Raw genomic sequence first — 24,236 nt, 5'->3', positions numbered from 1 at the left:
AGACGAAAAACTACAGTTTTAAACCACACATTCTCATACTATGCTAGTTTGTTTTTGGAATTAAATCTTTATTATTTATTAATGTGTTCATTTGATTGTTTGTGGTCGTCCATTCATTGGTATTTAAGGCCTATTTGAAATATATGGCAATACTTTCAAGAGACTTAGCCTACTTTTAAATGTGCAGATAAGAAGTTAGAAGTAGAAAAGACATAAATCATTTAACTTTGATCTCAATTACTTTTGATTTCTGTTTCTGCTCTATCTGCGGTGTGAGCATTGAGCAATATGATTCTCAATCTGTTAAATGAGATAAAGCCCCCGAACATTAAAAACATGTAGGATATTTAAAGATTATTGATAGGCCTACTTAACATGAATGCCTGACTTTAAATCTGCAAAAGGTGAAACTCAACATTTCGACAGAATTTAGGGCATCAACTGGGACATGCTTGCACGCGCACACACACATTGAACCTCACATGGTTTTGGTATCCTACTCAAGAACACAAACTGTAGAGTGAGTGGGCAGGTTTAATGTCATTATCAACTGTAGCCTATTGTCTTTGCATAGTATAGTTAAAAACAATACAGCATATTAAAACTGTCCGCAACAAAGCACTTTGAAGGATTCTTCAGCCAACAGATGACTTCTCAATGTCAAATAATTTCAAAGGTTTCCAAACTGTGGCTGTTTTTTCTCTCTCCTTTTGCGCCCTCTGGTGTCAACATTTAGAAACATCTGAAATACACTGGCCTACCGAAGTGGGGCAGACTTAAAACAAAAACTCGGTTTCTCATTAAGATTTCATGTTGAGCCAATTACTGGTCTAAAACAAACACCTATCTGGAGGAGGATTTTAACTGTCACCCTGAGCATTAGCTTTTCTATCAGACTCATTGAGATATTCCTGGTCGGGGTAGATAAGAAAACCAGTGAAGGTGCTGTCCGTCCAGAAAGGGTCAAAGAAAAGTCCATTCTGCTCAGAGTAGAAGATCTGCAGCCACACCTGGTCTGACTGCTCCAGGTGGAGGACAGTAGAACCAGATGCCACATCATGGTTCCCTGTGTTTGCATCAAAAGTCTTGATCTTGTACTGTCCATTATGGACCAGCCCTATGGCCAGGTGTTTATTAGCCAGAGTGATGTCATAAGTGAAATAATACACCCCCGGGACGGCACAAACAAATTTCCCACTGCTGACGTTGTAATGATTCCCCTCGTTCAGCAGGATCCTGCTGAAGCGGATGGGCAGTCGCTCTTTTGGGTAGCTCTTTGTCATGGCCACAGAGAAGGCTGCTCGGGCTGCACCGGCACAGTTACAGCCTCCAGGTTCTCCTTGCTCGCCCACGTCCCCTAACTCTCCTTTTTGTCCTTTTTGTCCAGTGATACCTGGTGACCCCCTGAGCCCCTTCAGTCCCCGACGCCCCGCCTTGCCAATGACACCCTCACGCCCTTTCACACCTGGTTTACCTTGGTTCCCCGTCCTCCCTGGAACAACTGAGAACAGACAGTATGATAACAGAATAATTATGGGCAGTGGCAAAAGAATGTTAAACATGCAAAAACTGCTTGTTGTAAAGACATTGGCTGTATATGCAAACAAATATATGGAAATTATCACGAGACAATGTGCTGTTATTATTGTAACCTTGATATATATAATGATAGATTCAGGATTTAGAAGAAGTTACTCTGGATAAAAACAAAAGTGAATACCAATTACAGTCACAGGATTCAATGTATTTATAAAAAAGTTACAGCTAGTGTCAATCAAAGCTACTGTTTCTTTGTAGCAGAGCTTTTAAACTTAAGTTCAAAATCATTTCTATTAGCACTTCTTATTAAATTAAAATCAGGAATAATGTGCCACGCTGACAGGTCAATATTTAGTATAACTAAATCTTAGTTTAAGTCAGCTGTGAGGAGATGGTTATGAAACTGTTTCCATTTTAAATTGATACCTCATTGATTTAAAAAGCAAACCAGACCATCAGCAGCAATGACTTTTCCTGAAGAGAGATGTACAGCATGCAGGCCAACAGATTATTTGTTTGTATTTTCCCAGCAAAGTTTCCCGGTGAGTTGTAAATTAGGATTCAGGGTTTGCCTGAATTGCCACAAAATGCTCTGACTTTAGGATTACACTCAGAGAATATCTACCTCCATTTCCCTTTCCACCCCTCTCTCCATCCTTCCCATCTGGGCCGTCCTTCCCAGGGGGCCCCACAGGGCCCATGGCCCCTGGTGATCCAGGGGCTCCTGGGTTCCCTGGTGGCCCTGCTGGGCCTGGCAAACTACAGACCAGTTGAGAGGAGTGGATGGTGAAGTTTCGACCCTTCTTGGGCAAGGTAGATGTTGACTGGGAGAAGACAGATGACAGCAAACAGAAGGTCACACATATCTGGAGCATGATGGTCACTGTGGAGCCGACAAACAAAATGAGAGAAAGTGATTCTTTTGAGCGGCAGTTGTAAATCAAAAATATTTAATTGATTTAATGTTACGTGTAAAAAATCTCCTATGTTAGGGAAGCTGAAAATGAGAGAGAGGTGGCAGAGTACATGCAAACTATCTCCAGTTAGTCAGATGAAAAAGCATGTAAACAGTTTTTGGCATGGTGTGGTCAGTTCCACACTATGACTCAATGCTTACTGAGAGATGTGAAGCATCTGTTATGCACAAAGCAGAGCGCAGCGCCCACAACATGTTTTCTTTTTCAAAGGCAATGCAGGAGAAATAGTGAAAACGTGGAGAAATAACTCACCAGCTGACATATGGGCATCTTCCAGCTCTGTCCAAGTCCTTCTTCTGCATGAACGTGCACAAACTTCTCGACACGATTTTCCAATACTGCGTTGAGAAAGCATTCTTCGGGAGAAGTGCTGCAGACAAATGTGCAGCCCAGAGAATCATAGTCCATGACATCCGCCCTGTAAGCACACTGCCAAAAAATACTTTCACCATGAAGTCATTAAATTCAAGTCAGTACACTAGTGGTGACGCATCAACTTCTACTATGGGAAAATAGGATGTTAAACAGACATGGGAAAACATGTAGAGGATAGCCACCTAGCTTTGTTATACAATCATGTTTGAGATACTTCTCTGTCCACTTCAAATTATGGCTTTCTCTTAAGTTAAGTTACAAGAGCAAAAACAGGTAGTCTGCAGGAGTGTATAACGTGTGCTGTCTATGAAATTTACAGGATGTGTTTATCTCTGTGCTGCAGAGCAGAGCTGAGACCAATAAAAACGTTCAAGCTGTTGGGAGAGGCAGTGCCCTGTGTTTAGAAATCTACTGTGTTCACCTTTAACTACAACCATGTGCACATTTTACATAAGCAGCGGTTGTGCAGCAGGTTTATGTGAGACTACTGTCTCAAATAAAAAAAAGGATAATCGCAGACAAATGGAAGTTACTTTGGGCCTATGCAAGCTGTCGTGTAGATCACCTAAAAGAAACACTTTGTTGTTTGATAAAAAACAAACTGTGATCTGCAAACATGGTGATAGTAACTTCACCGCAGGATAAATGCATCTGCCGCTTCTGCATGCAGAAAAGGATCTACTGAGGCTGAGAGGATCTCTTCCTTACAAATACTGGCGAGAGAAAACTTGGGGACTGAAAACATTTTTTCAGGGCTATACTGTACATTACCTCCCTTCCTTTGCTTATACCCGCCTACATCCAGATTCAACATTTGGCAAACAGAAGAGCAGAAAAATACAACAACAGCACGTTTATACTTATGTTAATCTATGTGCCCAATACGTGCAGAAAATAAAATAACCTTCAACACAGTACAAAATATTCAGATTTAAGTTTATTAAAAAATGATGCATTCATATCAGCAAAAGCATTTATGTTTGACAAATAACTATTATCATCCATCTTTGAGCATCGCTAACAAAATATGTTGCAAAATGAGATCATTAAAACACTGTACAAAGTTTCTGTCACATCTGTAACAAAACAGAAAGCTCCGGCTGTTCATTCACATGATGACCGTTGAGTTTAATGTGACTGCTTTTCACCGAGCAGCTGCTCTGGTAGAGTCCTTTGGGAGAGTTCAGGGAAGTCAGCAGACATTAACAAGAGGTCACTGTCCCAGGAATGAGGCCATGGGATCATCTGCCCGGCAGCGCTTCATTCTGAACGCCTCCATCTCCTCCTCAGTGGGCGCCTTCACTTCCTGCAGGCTGCTGTACGGCCTCTTCCTCTCATCCAGCTGCATTATGGCGTCTACGTGCTTCACCCACTTGTCCTCAGCTTCTAGTGCCTGGGAGGAGGAAACATAATGGAGGTCAGTCACAGGGACGTCAACCAGGAGATGAAGATGATCAGACACTAAAGTTCACTTTACCTTCTTTAGCTTTTCCTTCTTCTTCTCCTCATCCTCTGAGTCGCTGCTGTCAGAGTTGTGCTTCTTATTCTTTTTGCTCTTCTTTTTCTTCTTCTTCTCCTTCATCTTATCTCGATGCATCTGAGGATTAAAAACACCGAGCCACGTTTGATCTAAAGTTCTCACTAAAAATCGAGAACACAACAGATGATCCACTGAGTCTCGAACCCTCTAGGTTTGCCTTACCTCCAGCAGCGACTTTGGCTCTTCTTCCTCCTCTTGCTCGATCAGCCCCTCTTCAAAGGGAACACAGTCCTGGTTGTTCTTTAGGTAACAAAGACAAACAGGGTGGAAGTTAGAAAACCGATAGCACTTTCTGTATCAAATCGAGCTTCTGAAACTTTAAGAACATTTACTTACAATTCCAACGCCAATCTCTCCTGTGCAGTAACTCTGCTTGACCATGGAGTGACAACACTTGAATCCCCAGAAGCCATCCTTCCAGTAGGAGCCCCAAATACACTGTGGACAGAACATTTCATTTAATACACAGACAAAGGAATAGTGACAGAATTGTGTTGTTTTTTTTAAAAGTAAAGTTGTGCACCAAGGTGTTCTGCTAGTCCTTACTGTATGGTTGTTGATGAGTACATCCTCCTCATACTTGGAGCGCGCCACGGCCTTCTCGAGTCCCTTCAGCACGGCACCATGACGAGAGTACTCCACATAGTCCTCCGTCTGGGCCAGGAGCAGCTCCCGAGGTGGTGCATCCAAGTGCTCTTCACCGCCGTACTGGATGTCACACACAAAAACACAAGCACCATCAGGAGAAATGCATTGTACTCAAACTGCGGTTATAAAGTCTGGCAGATTGTGGCCCTCATTTTGCACACTCTGACAGGATATTTGCAACCCAGATGCTAAAAAAAATAAATAAATAGAGTTGCCAGCCGCATACCCTCTCCAGGATGCCGTCCCTCTGTTTCTCTTTGAAGTCCTCTTTCTTCACTTTGAAGGATTTGTGGAGCAGCTCCAGCTTGGTGGGATCGGCCTGCAGATGCACCTCAGAGCCTCTCTCATAGGCCTCCCAGGCAAACACTGTCACATAAAGCATTAAGAATTATTCACCAAAAAAAAAAGTCAATTACTTGTTTTAAAACAGTTTCCTGCCTTTGTTGTCTCGTCTCATATCATCCATGTTATATAAGAACAGTAGATAATATTTTGCTTAGGGTTGAGTATTTGCAAGAAACTGGTGGTTCAATAATCTTACAACACAGGTATTACCAACCAACATATTACATACTGAAAAGTCTGGAGCGTAAGTCGCACCGGTATATAACAGCCGTCTCCCAGAGAGAAAAAAGGTTCAATCTGTGATTATTTCCCTCCACAATATGCACCGTCCGTTTTTCCGCTAAGTAGAGTTTACATTACCAGTAAGTACAGTACGCTTGTTGAGCTCTCAGCCTACAGGTCGCGCTGCCCTCCTCTGCTGGTCACTCGTTGACTTCAACTGAGCAGTCTTTCAATCAAAAGAGCACTCCACAAGGTTTAATACCACCTTTTTTTAATTACTTATTTTGACCCGATGAGGAAGAAAAGATGTTTCAAAGTTGCCGGTCTCGTCTGCATCGCAGCACATTTTCAACGCGGTCAGGTCGTGTGCAGTGGCTGATGGTGGCTTCTGCTGCACTTACGGTCATGACAATGTGTGTGCATTTTATACTGGTATATTGGTTGCCCCGGTAAATAGGACGCGGCAAACTTTTTAGGTGAAAACATAGGTGTTAAAGGTGCATCTTATACATCCTGATTCTGTAAGCGGGATAGATTTACTGTTTGTATCTTATTTGCTGCACATTTCCTTCTTTGCTCTTACAAGAACTTCCAAATCAGTTCTGCCGCCTGTGTGACTAAATAGATAACAACTCCAACCACTGACAAATACCAGATATCTGTCTTCCTGCTGTTTGTTTTCTGATCACTACAGAGAACAAGTTTTAAATGAGGCACTGAGAGTTTGATGCTAGCTACTGTAAGCATAAATAATCATAGCAAAGACCAAGCGTCCTCGTGGCTGCAGTGGATAGACTCGATATATTGGAGCTTATTATCCTGACTCTTTGTACAATAACACAATATTTGCTGATATGACAAAGTCTGCCAGCACGTTATTTGGATTTGATGAACCTCAGTGTCCCGTGATCAACATGAGACGATATCAGAGGCCAATCAATTAGTAACATGAGTGTAAACTTACAAAAACTGAAATGTGATTAGACATTTTATTACTAAAATAATTTAGACATTTACATAAAAATCTACACTTTCTTATAAGATGAAAACATGATGACCTCTTTATATTCAGTGGCACATTTTGATGGGAATCTGAAAATAAATGCTTATCTTTAAATCACAATATTGAGGTTTTCACTCCGTGTAAATGAGAGTGTCTCATTGATTATTGATTAATGTTTTTAGTTTTGTTTCCATGGAGCATGACACTGCTAATCCTTAGACACACAGGAATGAAAAGCTTTCATTCTAAAACACTCTAATCTATACATCAGCTGAGGAGTTCTCTTTGATAACTTACACTGGGTTTGAGCCATGTTGATTGTGGCCCCAGAATAGCGGGCAAAGTTGTCTCCAGCATATCCAACCCTGTTACACAAAACAGACACAAAAGTTATTTCAACGGAAGACGATAAAGCAGATGATGATGAATCCAGTAAGAGAAACGTACTCATCGGGGTTCATGCCAGTGTTGGAGTACGGGTTCTCTCTCATAGCTCGAGTCTTTGGATCGTAGTATGCCGAGTTTGGATCTAAATTCCTCAAGTACTGTGAGAGACAGAGTAAGTCACATCTTTATTAAACCTGAATAATCCACTCTGACAGTGGAACACAGAGACAGCAAGAGGGCTCGTCACAAGTATTATCACATTTAGGGGAAAGAAAACAAACAATAAAAAAGGAGTAGTTCAGCAGCTATGTTTGCGGACGTGTCGCTTACTTTAGCGGTGTCTTCTCTGATACGCAGATTCCTGACTGTGATTCGTCTCTTGGAGTCGAAGTTCTGACCAGGCATGTCGATGTCGTCTGCATATTTGTCTTCGTCCTCGTCTTCACTGTTGTGTTCCCGCTCCTGCAGAGACAGGATTCAGAGGAGGAAATGTTAGCCCTCTAGATAAGGGACTTGTTATTTCTTGAATTAGACACCAACACAATTCAAGCGTAATATTATACTCACAGTCGGGTCCAGTTTTCCAGAGGCCAACTCGTCCTGAAGCTTCTGTGCCTTCAGAGTCCTTTTAGCCTGAGAGGGAGAAACAAAGTCACATGAGAGATTTTCTTTTGGAGACTGCGGATATATGTTTTTTTTTTGTTTTTACTTCCCTAAAGCTCCCAAAAAGTAAATGCTCCGCAGTGACTCGTGTTAACATACAGACTGCTTACCAGATCTACTTTGGCGTACTCTTCCACGATGCGCTGGTGCTCCTCAGGGTCATACCCGTTCCAGCGGTCCCGCTTCCCATCGTAGTCCAGGTCAAGCTGTAACTGAGAATGTTCATCCGGAGCTATGCTTGTGCCCGTGAACTTCGCCCCAACTTTTCTCGGACGCTGATGACACGAAAAAGGGGGAAAGGTCACGGAATATAGATCTGATTCTTTAACACTGCACGATGGGAAGGGAAATAAAGCTCTTGAAAAAGTTGACAGTCAAAGTTTGTTCATCAATTTTACCTCCAAGCAGTCTTTCTTTTTGTGCGTCATCGCGCCGCAGTTTTCACAAGCTCCCTTGCGAAATTTAGTGGTGACATTATTCTGTTTAGATGGGGAAAAAAACAAAAAAGCGATTGACTTTGATTTTCCTTTCATCAGCAAGACGAAAATGACTCATCGATCCCCCCCCTTACCTCTTGCACTCCTCTCTTGTACCACTCTCCGATGGATGAATACTGTTGCTGAATTTCACTCTGTGGTCTCTGATGCTTTAACGTAGGCCTTTTGGAAGGGTCGATGTACCACGGCACTGATGAGATGTACTGCGGGATATGAGGGTTAATGTCCCTGGAAAAGAAAGAGGACAACACGCGGGGGGTCAACAGTGATGTCACACGACACGTTTTACTGTAAATAAGACAAACAAAAAAAAGGGCGCGCAGGATCAGGTTGCACAACTTTGCAAGAATGAATCTCGCGTGTGCCACCTCAACTGCAAGAACACTACTGTTCACGTTCGTTGCTGTATTTAAAGTTACTACAATTTGTGAAATGCTCGTTTTTAATTGTGTTACTGTTTTCTTTGAGCATCGAGTCTCCAAAGGAAACAGTCACAAATTAAGTTTAGACGAGGTGAGAAAGCCAATGACACTTCAGTGAAAACTAAAAAGAAAGCACTTCATTAGTGAAACATGAATTCACTGTTTTTACTTTGAATGCAGAACTGACTACAAGTAAGGATGAACTGTGCTTTGTCCATTACACAACTGATGACTGACTGGTCTATACTTCTGAGTACACAAGAATGAGATATCATTACTGTCCCTTCCAATGAGTGAATAAGACTGTCAGGGTTTATCATTCACAATCAACAAGTTGGGAGCCTACGTTCCGCATTTCTTGCTGCAGACATAAAACTCACTTTCCCTCCTCGTCCACCTCAGCCGGAGCGTTTCCCAGCTTCCTCTGCTCCTCCAGCTCCTTCTTCTTCCTCCAGTCCTCCCGGGTCATCTTCTTGGGCTCATCCAGACCCACAATCCCCTCCGAGCTCACAGTGGTCTCCTCGGCCGCCATGACTGAACCTGCCACGAGAATCACACTATCAAACTACCAATCCAGCCTACACAGCACAGATTCTTTTTTTAAAAACATGTCTCTGATGATCCAGAAGTGAGCACGAGACTTCACTGTGTTTAACAACTGACTGACGTGGAACAAGTCGTTTTATTTACACAATATCTTTCATCAATAAATTGGTTACCTTGTTAAGATCCCACGAATTACCCTGCGGTTGTTATTTCTTTCGTGGGAAAACCCCGCTGCTTTCCTTTTAAAGTTGGTTCGTATTCCTGCGTTGTGTTTTTCGACTACTACACGACGGTCGCCATTTTACATCAACCACAGTTACGTCATATCCTTTCTTCTTCTGCGGGCGAAACGTGACTTACGGCAGAGCGACGTCTTGCGGACACAGTAGGATTTACGACTTTTTTTTTTTTAACCAATTGACCCGGTTGTGTAAATTATTAATGTTGCAATGTTATCAACACTTTTTTTTGTTCAGTTCAGAATTAAAAAAAAAAAAAAAAAAGACACAACATTCATAAAGAGGACTTATAGGGGCAAATATTCCCTTTAAGGATAACTTTTAGTGGAAAGCAGAGCTAGCCCCAGACGACAAAAAGCTTTCAGTGTGTCAAACACTTTGTAATAAATCAAGTGTTGGACAAAGCATCGATTACTTCATGAACATCCTCCCCTGTCTGTTAAATCTGTTTCAATATGTATGATTGTATGATATGATGTATGAAAGTTTATGTCCACTTGTCTGTAAGCAGCAAAAAAAAACACTACGCCACCCTCACTCAAAGTCGCAGTTATCATGTTCATAAGAATGGGAAAGAAATCCAAACCTTCTGACACAATTTGTAGACAAAATTATGAGTACAAAAATTATGAAACAGCACAAAACGTTGTTTTTTTTTACTGCTTGTATATTTATCAAACATGTAACGTACAAGTTGTGTCAGAAACATATACAGTATAGTCTAGCCAATATACTATGTCAGATGTTACTGTACGCTGCCAGACTACCAGATAAAATGTGTACAGTGTGTTTTTATTTTTTAACCCAGTTGGTAAGACAGCAGTGCTTGAGTTATATCAGAGATCGTGGAGAATTATGTTGTTCTTGATTTTTTCCACGCCTTTGTGCTTCCCGTTAGGAGGAGAAAAAAAATGCTGAATGAATACAAAAGAACCAGCTGTTTTTAGTGAGTAAGTCGAGATGACTCCAGTGGGGGTTTTTATTTTTGCATTCCTCAGAAGCACCAAGCAGATAATGTTGTGCTTTAATGTAACAAAAACCAGTGAGAACACTACTTTGATCACTCATGTTATTAGAAATGTCGAGACAGTAACCATAATGTAAGATGGCGTTATGATGACAGTTTGGTCAGGAGGAACTTCTCACTTTTTTCTTATATTCCAAACATTAAAAAAGACCAAAAATGTAAACAATGTCGAGAGAACAAACAAAAGGAACATAACAGCACCAGACATGAATAAACATATAAACAGAAGTATAAAGAGACAGACTGAGTCAGTCCTCGAGCCTTAGCACCAGTACACCTCCCCGCTGAGAGTCCAGCAGTGTGGGGACGAGAAGGCAACGCGGTACCAGAGTGAAGGCAGTGATGCATTCAAGTAGGTACCAGAAGGTCAAACTCTTTAATAGTCTTTTACTGGTTGAGTGTCTTTTGAGAGCTTTTCTGAGTAGTTATGCAGGAGTGGACTGAGTCACTTTTCATCGTCCTCCACCCTCCCCCACTCCTCCTCGTCCTCCCCATCCACCTCCCCTTCATCCGCATAGTCACCGCAAGAGTCGTACACGTCCCCTCCCTCCTCATCCTCCTCGTCCTGTTCCTCCAGCTCCCCTCCATACAGCTGCTCGTCCCCGTCCTCGTCTTCCACAATCTCCATCTCCTCCATCTCATCCTCGTCCTCCTCTGCTTCTTCTTCTTCTTCTTCTTCTTCTTCTTCATCGTCATCGTCGTCGTCATCATCCTCTTCGTCGTCGTCGCCGTCTTCCACTTCTAACCCGCACACCTCGCCTTCCTCCACCTCGCCATCCTCTCTCTCGTTCTCGGATGAGGCGGAAATGCAGAACCCTTTACCCTCGGTCCCGTCTGCGAGATAGGACCTGTTGGAGGGGATGAAGCTGGAGGTCGCGGTCTTTGTGTTGATGTAGAGACGAGGAGGAGGAGGAGGAAGAGGAGGAGGAGGAGGAGTAGGGCCTGGCCCAGCCGCTGCAGCATGACCAGCAGGAGAGGTGGCGGGGGCTGAACGGTCTCTTCTCGAGTCCGGGACCAGCGAGAGGGAGACGGGCGCATCCTCCGACCCGGGATGAGTGGAGGCCATGTTGGGCGCATATTCCCGGATCTCCCCCGGCTCCAGGGGGTCGGGCCCACAGGGGTCGTGCTCGCTGCAGGACAGTTTGCCGTCCAGTTTGGAGATGAAGAGCATTCCTTCACGATGCTCTTTACAGTACGAGCTGGGACACATCTCACAAAACGACGCCGCCTCTTTTCCACAGATGTCACACTGGTGCCATGGACACTCCCATCGCCCTGTATAGATCAAAACCATTGGTAAATTATCAAGAAGTATGCTGGCTTTTTAAAAGTTTATGGTGACAATAGTGAGGTTTTCCAGAAACATAGAATTTAATAAAAGCTAAAAAAAACAGTTATCTTAATGAATTATCTGTCTTCTTAAGATCTCCTTAAGATATTGACATAATAAGCAGAGATTACAAACCTCTAATTCTATAAAATGCAGGTTTTGAGAGATAAATATATGAATATTTAGCCCCAGATAATCTCCTGCTCTCTGCAGATGGCATCAAGCCAGCGGTTGTCTGTCATTAAACGCCATTCTTGCCAATCAAGTTTCTTGTCAGGCTTTAAACATAGATCAGTAAATGTAAAATGAAGCCTTGGCCTGGATAACTTCATCCCTTATCCAAACACAAGTTGGCTCATATATAGACCCTAAAATTGCTATCTGCCCCAAGAAGGATGATTTTGGAGCCAATCTGGTCTGAGATTGAGCCCAAAAAGTCACAAAAAATGTTTACGTACTGAATTCAATTTCAGCCCAAACGGAAATCCAATTGTGTTTAAATTCAGATTTGCCAAGATAAAAAAGTTACAAACATATTCAGTTTTACTTTGGTACATGATTTCATTGATCATTATTCGTTTACAAACTAAGACAACTACATTTATGCAACTAAAAAAAAGCCCAGACTAAAGTTGAGCTCTTTTCATTTTGCCAGTTCAAGACGCGATATCTACGGCCCCGTTGGGCGAGCCCACCTCTATGCTGGCATCAGAGGCAGTAACGGAGGCGTTGTACAGAGGCGAGGCGGGATCACTGTGAAGCAGCGGGTAAGGCTGGACAGAACAGCATTGTGTGTGTGTGTGTGTGTATGTGCATGTGGAGCCCCTGCTGTTTGTTTATACGTTGTCATTCCGCAATGCAGCGTGAAATAACAGTTTGGGATACCAATATCACGCTGTTTCAGAATCAATATAAAAGTACAAAGACTTCATAACAGCGAAGCTTCATTAAGACACTGTTGCGTAACGCAATCTGAGAAGAGCTTGTCTAATCTAAAATTGGTTTCTGGAAACACTAACTTTTGGTTCAAAGAGAGTTTTTTTTTTTTTTTAAAGATTTATTTTGGGGCTTTTTGTGCCTTTTTAAAATGGAGAGATAGGACAGTGGATAGAGTCAGAAATCAGGGAGAGAGAGAGAGTGGGGAATGACATGCGGGAGAGAGGCCACAGGTGGGAGGTGAACCCGGGCCGCCCGCTTGAGACGACAGCCTCCATACATGGGGCGCGCGCACTAACCACTGCGCCACCATCGCCCCTGGTTCAAAGAGAGTTTTAATTGAGAACCACCATCAGCCTCGGCCTTTATACCACAAGGGTGCTATCTTTTGGTGTTTAAAAAGGAACGGTGATCTCTGTTCTTTCCCGATACAAAACAGTGACCCCTACATTTACGCCCCACTGACGCCTCCACCATGAATATCCCAAAAACTCTGTAAACTTGATAAGAACTTCTATGCAGCTCTTCAAGAATTCAAGACAAAAAAAAAAAAAAAAAAAAAAATCACCCTTCAGCAGTAAAATCCTGCTGCAGAGTCATCTTTATATTTACACTGACAGCCCACCGCCTCTACTTGCCTGCGGGTCTCTTGGCCAGGTTGAGACAGTCAGCGTGATAGACCTTGGGACACCCCAGCTTCTTACAGGACACTATCTGACCTCCGTCCCCGCAGCTGAAGCACTCGTCCTCCCTCTCCTTTGTCACTACTTGCTTAGTCTTCTTCTTCATCCTCCTCCCTTCCTTCGGTTTCTCTGCCGATGGCTGGTTCTAGAGAAGGGGAAGACACAAGGACCATCAGAAGTTTATCTAAAAAAAAGGGTGGACGTGTAGTTCTTCAGTGTTTCAATTATTTGAGTGTCAGCGCTTACTTTAGGACGGACCCCCAGGAAACCGCTGCAGTTCGGCGCTCCACATTTACAGGCAGTCTTTCCGTTTCCAAGACACTCCAGGTTATAGTTGAACTTCAGCTCCTCATCTGAAGTGATTGAGATTAGATCGTTTTACGTACATGTATGCAAAATGACATTTATCCTGCGCTAAGATTGATCAAACACCAAAATAAGGAGCAGGTGATTAAGCTTAACCTTTTGGGATGTCTCGCAGAGCAAACAACCCCACCCTGGTGTCCCCGTTCACAGTCCACTTCTGAGTCTCACAGTTTGGCTGGCAGCTGTGGTTCATGAAGCGAGCCTGGTTCCCTTTGGGCCCGGCGTCAATGATCCGGTCCTTCAACGACAAAACACAAACCAGTTTGCACCAAGCATGCCACCTTCACCGTGAATCCAGTGTGTTGCCCCGGCTGCGTCGTGCACACCTTGTCCAATGTGAGCATGTAGAAGTTACAGATGTCGTTCTCCTGGGCGTGTCTGATGCGGGCTCGACACTCTTCTTCATCGATCACCTCTCCAACATATTCACTCACGAAGGCTCCCTAAATAGCAACAAGAGAGACGAATAACACATCAATGCGAGTATCATACTGTAGTCGTCACAAATGTCGCCACCTTGTTTCTTCCTAAATACCTTCTTTATGTCCGCCATGCCCCGTAAGCCCCAGCCGCACGACAGCGTCCTGTAAATCTCCACATTTGTGTACTGTCGCTTTGTGAAGGCCTGGTTCTGACAGCGCTCCCCCGCCGCACACACCTGGGGGTGGCACTCGTACATCAGCATGCGATTGATGCACTCGGAGTCGATGCCGCACGGGTTCTCGTCAGACGCCTTACAGTTGCAGCGTGGGATCTCTGATAGGTCAGCAGTTATGATCTGCACCTTCCCTATCGGCCGGTTAACCTGAGAGACAGAGACGAGGGCGCGCACGTTTTTTTTTTTTGTTTTTTTTTTCACCATACATCTCAGTGGACTGCGCTTTAGTGAGGCTACAAAAGCTACACAGTACCTTGATGTGCCTGTATGGAGGAGGTTTCTTGTCGTTCTTTCTGTCCTCCTGAAGCTGCTTCATCTCTTTTTCTGCCTGAAGCTCTTTGAAGCGCTCAGCTGCTTCAGTCAGGGCTGTGAAGAAAAAAAATGTCATCATTCAAACAATTCAAATAATAGCTTTAACCACAGTGACCTTAATCTGAAAATAAGATATGAATCTAAATCAAGGCAAGGCAAGTTTATTTATATAGCACATTTCAACAACAAGGCAATTCAAAGTGCTTCACACAACATCAAAAGCATGATGACAAAGGGGAAAAAAGAAGGAATATTAAAATAGAAAATTTAAAAAATCACTAAAAGAAACAGAAGCGTACACACCCTTTTTGTACACTGCGTCTGCACCCTTTCCCATCTTCTCTATGTTGTGAGTGTCGCCCTCCATGTAGGGGAAGACTCTGGCCTGGTACGTCCACACGAAATCTTTGGAGCCAAAGAATTGCACCGGGAACTCTCCCACCTCATGTTTCATCCTCAAGATGTTATTCGGCACGTCTTTAGCCATACAGACCTCTGCAGGCCACCACCTGAACGAGTCACATCAGACGTCAGAAATACAAACGCAGGGAGTTCTGATGTTGCCGCGTGTAACTGGACGGCGATGCCGCGGCCTTACCTGTAACGTCCCCATTTGACCCACAGTATATCCTTTATACGAGGCCTCTTCCCAGCCTTGCAGTCATTGCAGAACCAGCTGCCCTGGGGCATCTCGATGTTCAAACACTCCTGATGGAAAGCAGCAGGACAGGCTTCACAGCACAGCAGACTCCCCCCTAAAGAACCACAACAAAACATTTATGACATGCACTCATTCTTATCCAATGTTAGTCCATTAATCATATCAAGATTTGAATAATTGGTTCATCGAATGTTTAAAACGACTAAATGATCCGTTATATGTTTCCAGAGCTCAAACTGTCCCTTTTAAATTTGTCATTTTTTGTACAAAATAAAACACATGTTTAATAACATTACACAAAAAGGCAGAAACGGTGCACATTAGTTGAATGTGAATGATGTTGACTATTGTCTTTTTATGGCTGCAGCATGGGTAAAGAGCCCAAGACACATTTCTCACGGATAAAGTTCATCTTGGATCTTGAATCTTGTAAGATGTAACCAGTAAATCAATACGAATGTTACCACATGTTGAACATATTCCTGCATTAAAAGCTCCTGAGGCAGACCCTGGTGCAGATGTAGTGTAAAAAAAAGGGGAGAAGAAAAAACAAGGCAGCACTTGATTGGAAAAGTACGGGGCATGAAGTTTAATTTACAACACATTATGCTGCCCTGAAGAAAAAAAAGCCATCATACATTTTTCAAAACATCCACTTTTATGATGAGTTTTTACAGCAATTACAACAGAGCATAAATATAAGAAATCGTTTCACTCCTTCAAGAACGTAACTCGTTTTTTCACAGTAGTAAAACGGCTGGAGGTTAAAAACAACCATTTGAGCGAAGACGACTTACCTTCAGAGCAGACAAAGCACCAGCTCACGTTGATATGTTCGTGATTCTTGCAGCCTTTGCGGGGTGTGAAGTGGTTTGGACAGAGGAAGCTGTTGTTGGAAAGCACCAAGCTGCCTGCTGCCATACAGTTATCATTGGCATGGTAGGCCACAGGGCAGCGAACGCATCGTGCCAAACGACCTATGATCAAAACACAGACGAAGAGAGTGAGCCCAACCTATATTTAACCTATTCACATCTAAAAAAAATGGATCCAAGTTTTGTGACAAGAACCAATAACACAGTGTTTTCAGTAAACTGAATGCTTAATGCAGTCTTTACTACAATTTGAATTGAAACAAAATTTAATTTTTCAATAAGATTTTGAGAATTGAGAATTTAAGAGTGCCAATTTTTAACCTACTCCTCAATTGTTACAAGTAGATTGTACAGCCACTTCTTTAGGTGACACTGGCCATTTATTCAATGAGTCTACTGCACATAAAACATAATCCAAAAAAAAAAAAAGAAGTCCATTAATAATCACTTTAGATGTGCTCAAAGCTAATACAAGCGTGTGGGTAATGTTGAAATATTTCAAGTGGGTGTGTAAAAACACATGTCAGTGAAAGGCACTGTTTGTGTGTAGGTGTGTGTGTGTGTAGTGGTAGTAGGATAAGACTTTGTTTTAAATACATGAATCCATTTTGCAGTACAGACAGCATTAAAGAATGATGCTAATGGGGCTCAGAAATGCGTTATTAGACCCTTGTTGTGCAAAGGTTTGTTGCAAGAAAGGTACCAAAATGTAATGAGGGCTACCGTTTTAACCTTTGTTCAGTTCATTCATAGGAGAAAAAGAATAATTGTCAACACCACAATAAATATCACAATGATTTACTTGGTCGCTTAATGAATAATGTACGATACTGCAAAATCATGGCTTCACCCTTTTTCAACATGTCTATGCCATCATGTGGTTTATACTCAAACACAGTGGAGCTCACCTTTGGAGCTGCAGATGTTGAGCGGGTTGGCGATGTGGCAGGACAGACACACATGCAGGGGGCAGCGGACGCCTTTGTTGTGCGGTTGTGTCGCCGAGTACGCAAGTATGCAGTCAGCATGGTAAAACTTCCCGCACAGCGGTATGATGCAGCGCTTCACCCCATTACCAGACTTCTTGCACACGAAACACAAGTGGACACCTGAACGCGGCAGAAAGCGTTCGCAGTGAGGACATGTTCACGATCACAGACAGGAATGATCACAGCCCAGCATCATGACACCTACCCGCTTTGCATTCGCCACAGAAGAATTTCCCCTTTGGAGCCGCTGACAGGCCAATGCACTGCAGGTGAAAGGCTCCATAACAGTGACCCTCGCACAGCACCAGGTCTCCTGTCCTCTCACACACCTGCACAGACAGACACACAAACACTCCATGAGACACATCCTGATAATGTACCCGTGGTCATTTAAGGATGGCTCACAAGCAGAAAAAAAAGCGAATTATCTCACCTGACAGACATTCTCCTTTAAGGTCGAAGCACCTATTTTCACTTTCACATCCACATGGGAAGAGAAGGTATCATTCAAACCAATAGACAGCACCTGTGAAAGAAAGATATTTTTTTTCCATGAACACAAGGCCACAGATTATTTCCACTTGACGTGAGCTGATCTGCAACATGCACACCTCGGGTTTGGGTGTTAGTGTTCCAGTGTGTTCATTTTGTTTCTCATCGATGCTACAAGCCTCCATCTCTGCCTCCCGCTTGGGGGTCTTTGATCCTTGGGGGCTGGGAGGTATGTTTGGAGTGAGGGCCCTGAGGCGATCTTTGACGTCGTCTGAGTTCTGGGAGGAAGCAGCATTGGCAGGGGAAGAGGACGTGCCGGATGCAGGCTTCTCTTTCTTTGAAAATCCAACCTAGCCAATGTGACATTTCACAGCATCAGGATCGCTGACTATACATTGATCAGGCTTAGATTTTGATTGTGCTCATGTGGTACCTGAGTTTTCTTGGCTTGCACCTTTATCTCTGCAGTAACTCCACTGCATCGCTTTGGCTCCTGTAATACAGACGGACATAACATTTCTGCTGTTCCAAAACACTGACTGGAATAGTTCATTAGTTCAGACTCCAAACATACCTTCTTCTTTGTCAGAGCTACAGACACTTCTTCTATTGTGCACTCCAGCACCTTATGCGACAGCTTCCTTGGCCGCTTTCTTTCTTGGGTGACTGACGCCTTGTCTGAAGAGAGAGTAAATATATTATTCATCCTGCACACCGTGATAGTTCATACTGGTCTTGATATAACATCCAGTCCAAAGACACACCCATTTCAGGAGGTAGATCAGTTTCTACTGCTGCCTCTGTGTCAAGCGAGGGCCGTGTCGAGGTTGGAGATACTGAGGGCGCGACAGGAGAGAGCGTATCATGAGACGGACTCCGCTCCGGCTCTGACAGCGCCTCGGCGGGCTCCGCAGAAGACGAGGGTGAGGTAGTCGTTCCTGCTGTGGTGCTGACATCGTGGAGGGCGGCCATCACTGATGTCTGCTGTGAACACACAGGCAAACGAAGCACCATTGAGTAGTGAGTACATACATGGAACGTGAGATTTAAGAACACAAACATATTCAGAATGGCGTGCTCATTGTGGTACACGTGTGTACTAATACAGACGTAAACTTGAAAATATCAATTACACATTGAAGTCAAGCGAGAGTAAAAAAAGGAAAATCTTACCCATTTGGAAGATTCTGAGGTGTGCTTCTTTGATTTTTTTTTTTGGGCAAATATTTGTTCATACTCCTCCGTTGACTCGAGGAGCCTTTTTGTTGGTTTTCGGAGGCGTTTATTCTCTGAGTGTTCGGTGGGGGAAAAAAAACACATGACAAATATTTAGAAGATATTACAGCCAGATGAGAAGAAAAAAAGGCTTCACCACACAAATATACAGATTTAGCTATTCTGCCTCATCGCAGTTTCTCAGTGAACAAACGTAACTCAGCGTGTGTCTTACCAGCGGAGCTGCTCGTGTCTGAGTTGTGCGAGTCATTCTCTTCCCTTTTCTCGACCCCTGGATCGAACTCTGGCGATGCTCGCACAGGGTAAGACCCGTTCACGTCAGTCGATGCCCTGCAAGTAATTTCACCCGGACCCTCCGCGGTCTCATCCACCTGCTGCCAGCGTTTCTTTGGAGCCACCGCGGCTCCCGAGTTCTTCTTGGGGAAGCCGGCCGTGGGAACAGCTGACCCAGGATCAGCTAAGTCAGCGTGGCCACTCACAAACCCTCTGCCGTAAGCCAAGTCCGCCAGGTCCATAGACAGGCCTGGTATGCCGAGTTTAAGTTTGGCAGGAAGTTTTTGTTTTCTATGCTGCTTGTCTGAGCCTCTAGCCTTTAAGTGAACAGGGAAGTCTTCAAAGTGATAGGTGTCTGCTGACATGATAGCTTTAGTCCTACTCTTGGCTTTTAAAGCTCTGTTTTGCCTCTCTGTTTTAATCCCTCGAGTAAAAACATCACCGGAAGCCTTCAGTGAGTCTCCAGCTGTAGATGTAGGCATGACCAGAGGTTCCTCTTTGATCAGGACTGGTGATGGTGGCAGAGTGAGGGGCTTACCTTCCATTTCTCTGGTATCATGCATGTCCTTCAGGAGCATGAGAAAGGTACTGAACTTATAATTAGAATCAGGTTGAAATGCATTCGACTCAGAGTCACTGCTGTCTTCTTTCACAAGAGATTTAAAAGTCAGCTCTTTCGGATCCTGGAAAGCCTCCATCGGAGACAGAGATGAGGATGGGGACGATGAGGGTGGCCGATCGAGCTTCTCTACCTTAATTTGAACAGGTTGCACTGCGGGTAAACTAGTGCCGAAACTCTTCGACTTCATCAATGAGCCGTTGTGAATGTGTTTCTTATCAGGCTTCCTCGCGCGTCGTCTTGGAGGGCATGACGCTTTGCTGGGTGATTCCCAGCGAGGAGAGGCTTCAGCTCCGATCGGTGTACGAGTAGGCGCTTTATCGGGACAATCATCAGCGGGGGCATCTGTTAAGTTTTGGCTAGTTGCCAGTGCATCTTTAATATCCGTCTCTTCCTCTGCTCTCAGAGCCCGAGTCATCAGACCACTGCTGGCAGGAAGTTCCAGAGAGTGCTTTCCATTTGAACTGCTCGACAATTCATTACAGCTGCCAAACCTCTTCTCAGAGCTTGTTTCTTTTGATGTCTTTTTATTTAAAACACTAGAAGAATCACCGGCGTCGGCAGAACGAGTTGCTCTTTCAGTAAACTTTGTTTTAGTTGAACCCTGTTCTTTCCAGATTAACCTGTCCGCATCCGGCGTTGGAGACGTCGCTGTGCGTTTAGGACGGTGCAGCATTGGGACAGAATCCAGGTCTGCATAAGGTGAGTCCTGAGGCTCTTCTTTCAGTGCATGATTTGTAGTATGAACCTGATCCACAATGTTTGTAATAATAGATCCCTCCTTTGAACCACCGACTATGTGTCCAAATATGTCTGACAAACATTTCTTTTTCTTCTTACAGTATTTGCTCTTGTTGGGTTGAGTTGCGGCAGAGTTTTTGATGAGATAAGGCTCATTTCCATTGGGGCCTTTAAAGGGTGAATGAGTTTGATTCCGATCCATAGAGACAGAGGGAGACTCCTGTGGCTTTTCAGCACACACCGGGCTGGGCACACGCTCCTCTCCATTGACAGATAATGAAAGAATGCTTTCAGTATTCCTTTGTCGATGTTGGAGCAGATACTCAGCTTCCGCTACACTGACTTTCCAAGCCGTCAGTAAACTTTTCGGTATCTGCCGAGAGCAGAAAAAAAAACATGTTATTAAATATTCACAACAATGTTATATGTGATACCTGACAAGAGATTTGACAAAATTACCAAATATTTGTAGTTTTTCTCCTTCTGCTTCCCTCTTCGTCTGAGAACTGGAAGCTCTTCAAACTGATGGCCTCCTTCAAAAGGAAGAATTGCAGTGCCTGGGACCCAGGCCCTCTCTGCAACCTCACCAAGCATCTCCAGAAAATACATCCTACAAGGACGGGGACTGGGAACTGAAAACCAATTAAAAGTGGACTTATTAGTTACCCTGCTCGTACTGTACAATTCCTTAGATCCGTTTTTTAACTCTCAGCTAGCCCGGTGAGTTTCCAAAAAACAATCTGAAAACAAAATCCAGGGTTACTCATCAAATCCTTTAGCGTCTCTCCTCTTTATTTATGAAAACTCACCTTTCATCTTAGTGTGGGTCCCCTTGTCCTGATCACATGTGACATGGCAGGGCCACCAGGGCCGTCTGTTAAATTTAGCCCACACCAAGTCCCCTTCCAAGTATTTCACTGCAGGAAGAGGCTTTTTCTTTGGGCTGTTTGACTAAACAGGACATTAAAACATATTTTAACATTTCATACAGAAAACCCTGGAACTTCATTTCATTTTGTTTGCAGCAAAGTTAAATCTTGTCATCATTGAAATGAAACTATATACTATAATAGCAGATCAACAGACAAAATCCTCAAGTGCGTTATTTACTTTGCAGGGTAATCCCAATACTTTGTGGTGTTTTTCTTGTGGTCATAGTGTCACTCCCCTCTCTGGGTAAAACTCATGACTGAGAGATCAATACAATTAAATTAGAACATCTTTGAAAGAGTTCAACAACAAGCCGCTCCTAGCTGGGACTGTTGTAACTAAATTCAAGTTTAATATCACTTTAATACAAGTGCATAGTGGCTTATTTTCTCCCTGGAAAACAAACAAACCCTGGCCTTGGTTGTATAAAGGTTCAAAGTAAGTATCTTTGATGTTTAAGACTCACGTTGGAGTTGGTCCTGGCTGGTGAAATAAGTCCAGGGTCAACAGGAGAGGTAAGTTCATCCTCACTCAGTGATTCCTCACCCAAACTCCAACCATCTCTCATAGTGATGTCTGGCAGTGCGCTGGGGCTTAGTGTAGGGTTGAGTTCGGATATAGTTTTGGACATCAGATTAAACACAGTAGGTTTGTACGTTATTTTATCCCCCCCTGAGCTGCATGCGGTCCTGCTGTCAGAAACAGTCCAGTCCTGACTCAACTTTGTGGGGCGGTGAAATGGCACCAGCTCGTCACCACTACAGTGCCCCCCCTCCTCCTCCTCCTCCTCCTCCTCCTTAATGTCACTGCTGTCAAACAGCGTGGACTCAAAATGCAGGCAGCCATTGGGGATGGGAGAACAGCGCTCAAAGCTGTCCGGGCTGTTAGGGGAGAAGCCGTTTCTTCTCACATCCTGCAGCGTCTCCAAGGACGCCGCGTCATCGTCACCTGGAGAGAGGGGCAACTGGACTGAGGGTGCCTCGAACTCATCGTCACTGATGGGGATTGCACAGTGGAAGTGGTTGTTGGGATGGAGGTCCTTCTCCAGGTCAGGCCTGCTGACCACAGTGTTCAGGTCGTGCAGCCTCCTCAGGGGATTGTAGCAGTGTGACCGGCTGGTCTGGTTGTACCCCAGTGCAGCTGGAGGTTTGACGCTGGAGGATGGCAGCTGCGCGGCTGACTGTTGGTCCGACCCTCGCCGCACGACGCCACGTTGGTTTCCGTACGAAGTGCTCACGAGACCATTGTGGGGCCTCAGCTCTGGCTGGCCTGAACCGAACACCGAGCCTACCCTGACAGGCGGTCTGTGTGACTGATTCATGTTGTCACGGCTGTATCCTGGCAAAAAGAAAAAAAAAAGAAAAAAAAAAGTGGTTGGTTAGGCAAGTCTTTCACTTATTTGTGGATTTTATAAAAGGCATGTTTACTGTACTAATCATCAACAAAGCATGCAGACAGACCAGACACACATAAACATTACGGAAATAGAGCTGCATTATAATACAGAGTCTGACAGAAACCTAAAAAAGGAGCATAACAGCCATGGACTGAGCGCACACATACACACACACACACATACACACACACACACACTCACTCACACTCACGCACACACAAATAAGCCGACATTGCATGGCCTCCATACTAGAGGCCGGTCGAGCAAAAAACCGAGAACACAACCACTGCCCCTCTCCTCTTACACATTTAATTCACAAAACAATCGGAAAATCGCAGCGCTTTGTCCGGTGTTTGTGGGTCATGACTACCGCTGACTCGTACAGTCAATGGAGGAGCGCTGAGTCTTGTGTTAGAGGTGGTGACACTGAGCCATCACAGGCACACACCGAGAGGCTCGCACAAACAAGCTACAGCCATACAGGGGAAGCTACTATAAACACACACAGAAAAATAAATTTAAAAAAAAAAGGGCTGGTCGCCTTTAAGTTCACAACACGTGGAGAAAGGCGAAAAAACTCACCATTTGGAGGACGGTCACCGTGAAGCCAGCAGCGGATGTTTGATAATGTGGCACAAAGCGAGGGCTTTTCTCGGTTCGAGAGAGCGGATCTGCACAATCCGGGCTGCAGCAGCAGTAGTAGTAGGCCCAGGCACAGCTCTCATTCTCTGCACTTCATCGCCTCATCAGCGGCGGCCCCCTGGAAAAAAAAAAAACTGTCACCTTAGATACAAAACAACAATTCTATGTCCGGTGCGCTGCAACATCATACAGCGGCGAATATCAGTGTGTCACCACCGGTCCCCTATCATCCAGCAGCTTATTTACTACATGCTTTTTGCCTGCTGTCGAAGTGCCCCCGGTTATGTTAAAACAAGCCCAGGCTGACTGTGTTGGTGAGCAGCAACCAATCGGCACTGCTACCCAACCCCCCGTCTGCAGAGGGCCGTGACACTCACCCTGCTCGCACTCGCACGCACGCGCGCACACTTACAGCCACTCACGCACACAAGCATTGACACGCGCGCATGCATGTGCATCCAGGTGAAGTTTCTGATAGTCGCTGGTTTAAAATAAAAAAAAAAACCTAGATGATATAGTACTCACACACGAATGATTGACCTGTGTAAGAGATTTGCCCTATTTCTGCGCCTCTCCCATTGTATCTGAGTGTGACTGCTGACTGGTGCAGGCCCGTGTTTCACAGATCGAGACAACAGAATGATAGCAGTGCGCACACAGCCTCACG

The 24,236-nt window shown here is 44.2% G+C and overlaps 4 protein-coding genes across 5 annotated transcripts in view; 1 reads left to right on the top strand and 3 right to left on the bottom strand.

Annotated features, from left to right (window-relative positions):
• LOC132981790 (cytochrome b-c1 complex subunit 8) overlaps positions 1 to 24,236 on the top strand; it is a 372,615-nt gene that overhangs the window by 206,599 nt on the left and 141,780 nt on the right. The gene's annotated exons all lie outside the window — the stretch shown is intronic.
• Positions 519 to 2,939, bottom strand: c1qtnf2 (C1q and TNF related 2). Of its 2 annotated transcripts, none has more exons than XM_061047844.1 (3): positions 2,769 to 2,939; positions 2,165 to 2,363; positions 519 to 1,501 (listed from the first exon to the last, which is right to left on the bottom strand). In XM_061047844.1, exons 1-3 carry the CDS (start codon positions 2,922 to 2,924, stop codon positions 861 to 863), a joined length of 996 nt encoding a protein of 331 aa, XP_060903827.1. In that variant the 5' UTR covers positions 2,925 to 2,939; the 3' UTR covers positions 519 to 860. The 2 variants fall into 2 exon arrangements, with proteins under 2 accessions (XP_060903827.1, XP_060903826.1); XM_061047843.1 differs by having other exon boundaries at positions 2,165 to 2,422; positions 2,769 to 2,903.
• Positions 3,814 to 9,158, bottom strand: slu7 (SLU7 homolog, splicing factor). Its single transcript, XM_061047842.1, has 14 exons — positions 8,999 to 9,158; positions 8,271 to 8,424; positions 8,098 to 8,178; positions 7,810 to 7,974; positions 7,604 to 7,669; positions 7,367 to 7,498; positions 7,097 to 7,194; positions 6,947 to 7,014; positions 5,306 to 5,445; positions 4,978 to 5,139; positions 4,768 to 4,869; positions 4,594 to 4,671; positions 4,369 to 4,488; positions 3,814 to 4,284 (listed from the first exon to the last, which is right to left on the bottom strand). Exons 1-14 carry the CDS (start codon positions 9,148 to 9,150, stop codon positions 4,105 to 4,107), a joined length of 1,698 nt encoding a protein of 565 aa, XP_060903825.1. The 5' UTR covers positions 9,151 to 9,158; the 3' UTR covers positions 3,814 to 4,104.
• Positions 10,344 to 23,911, bottom strand: nsd1a (nuclear receptor binding SET domain protein 1a). The gene is made up of 23 exons (XM_061047841.1): positions 23,510 to 23,911; positions 21,998 to 22,869; positions 21,411 to 21,552; positions 21,061 to 21,233; positions 19,183 to 20,974; positions 18,906 to 19,021; positions 18,497 to 18,716; positions 18,307 to 18,410; positions 18,166 to 18,225; positions 17,852 to 18,082; positions 17,674 to 17,766; positions 17,446 to 17,569; positions 17,160 to 17,360; positions 16,174 to 16,353; positions 15,314 to 15,470; positions 15,019 to 15,224; positions 14,657 to 14,769; positions 14,281 to 14,550; positions 14,072 to 14,188; positions 13,842 to 13,983; positions 13,626 to 13,732; positions 13,335 to 13,524; positions 10,344 to 11,705 (listed from the first exon to the last, which is right to left on the bottom strand). Exons 2-23 carry the CDS (start codon positions 22,850 to 22,852, stop codon positions 10,876 to 10,878), a joined length of 6,423 nt encoding a protein of 2,140 aa, XP_060903824.1. The 5' UTR covers positions 22,853 to 22,869; positions 23,510 to 23,911; the 3' UTR covers positions 10,344 to 10,875.

The sequence above is a fragment of the Labrus mixtus genome, chromosome 10 (genome assembly GCF_963584025.1).
Source record: "Labrus mixtus chromosome 10, fLabMix1.1, whole genome shotgun sequence".
Taxonomy (NCBI): Eukaryota; Metazoa; Chordata; class Actinopteri; order Labriformes; family Labridae; genus Labrus; species Labrus mixtus.
The sequence above is the reverse complement of the archived record's forward strand: the minus strand, read 5'-3'. Positions and strand labels throughout refer to the sequence as shown.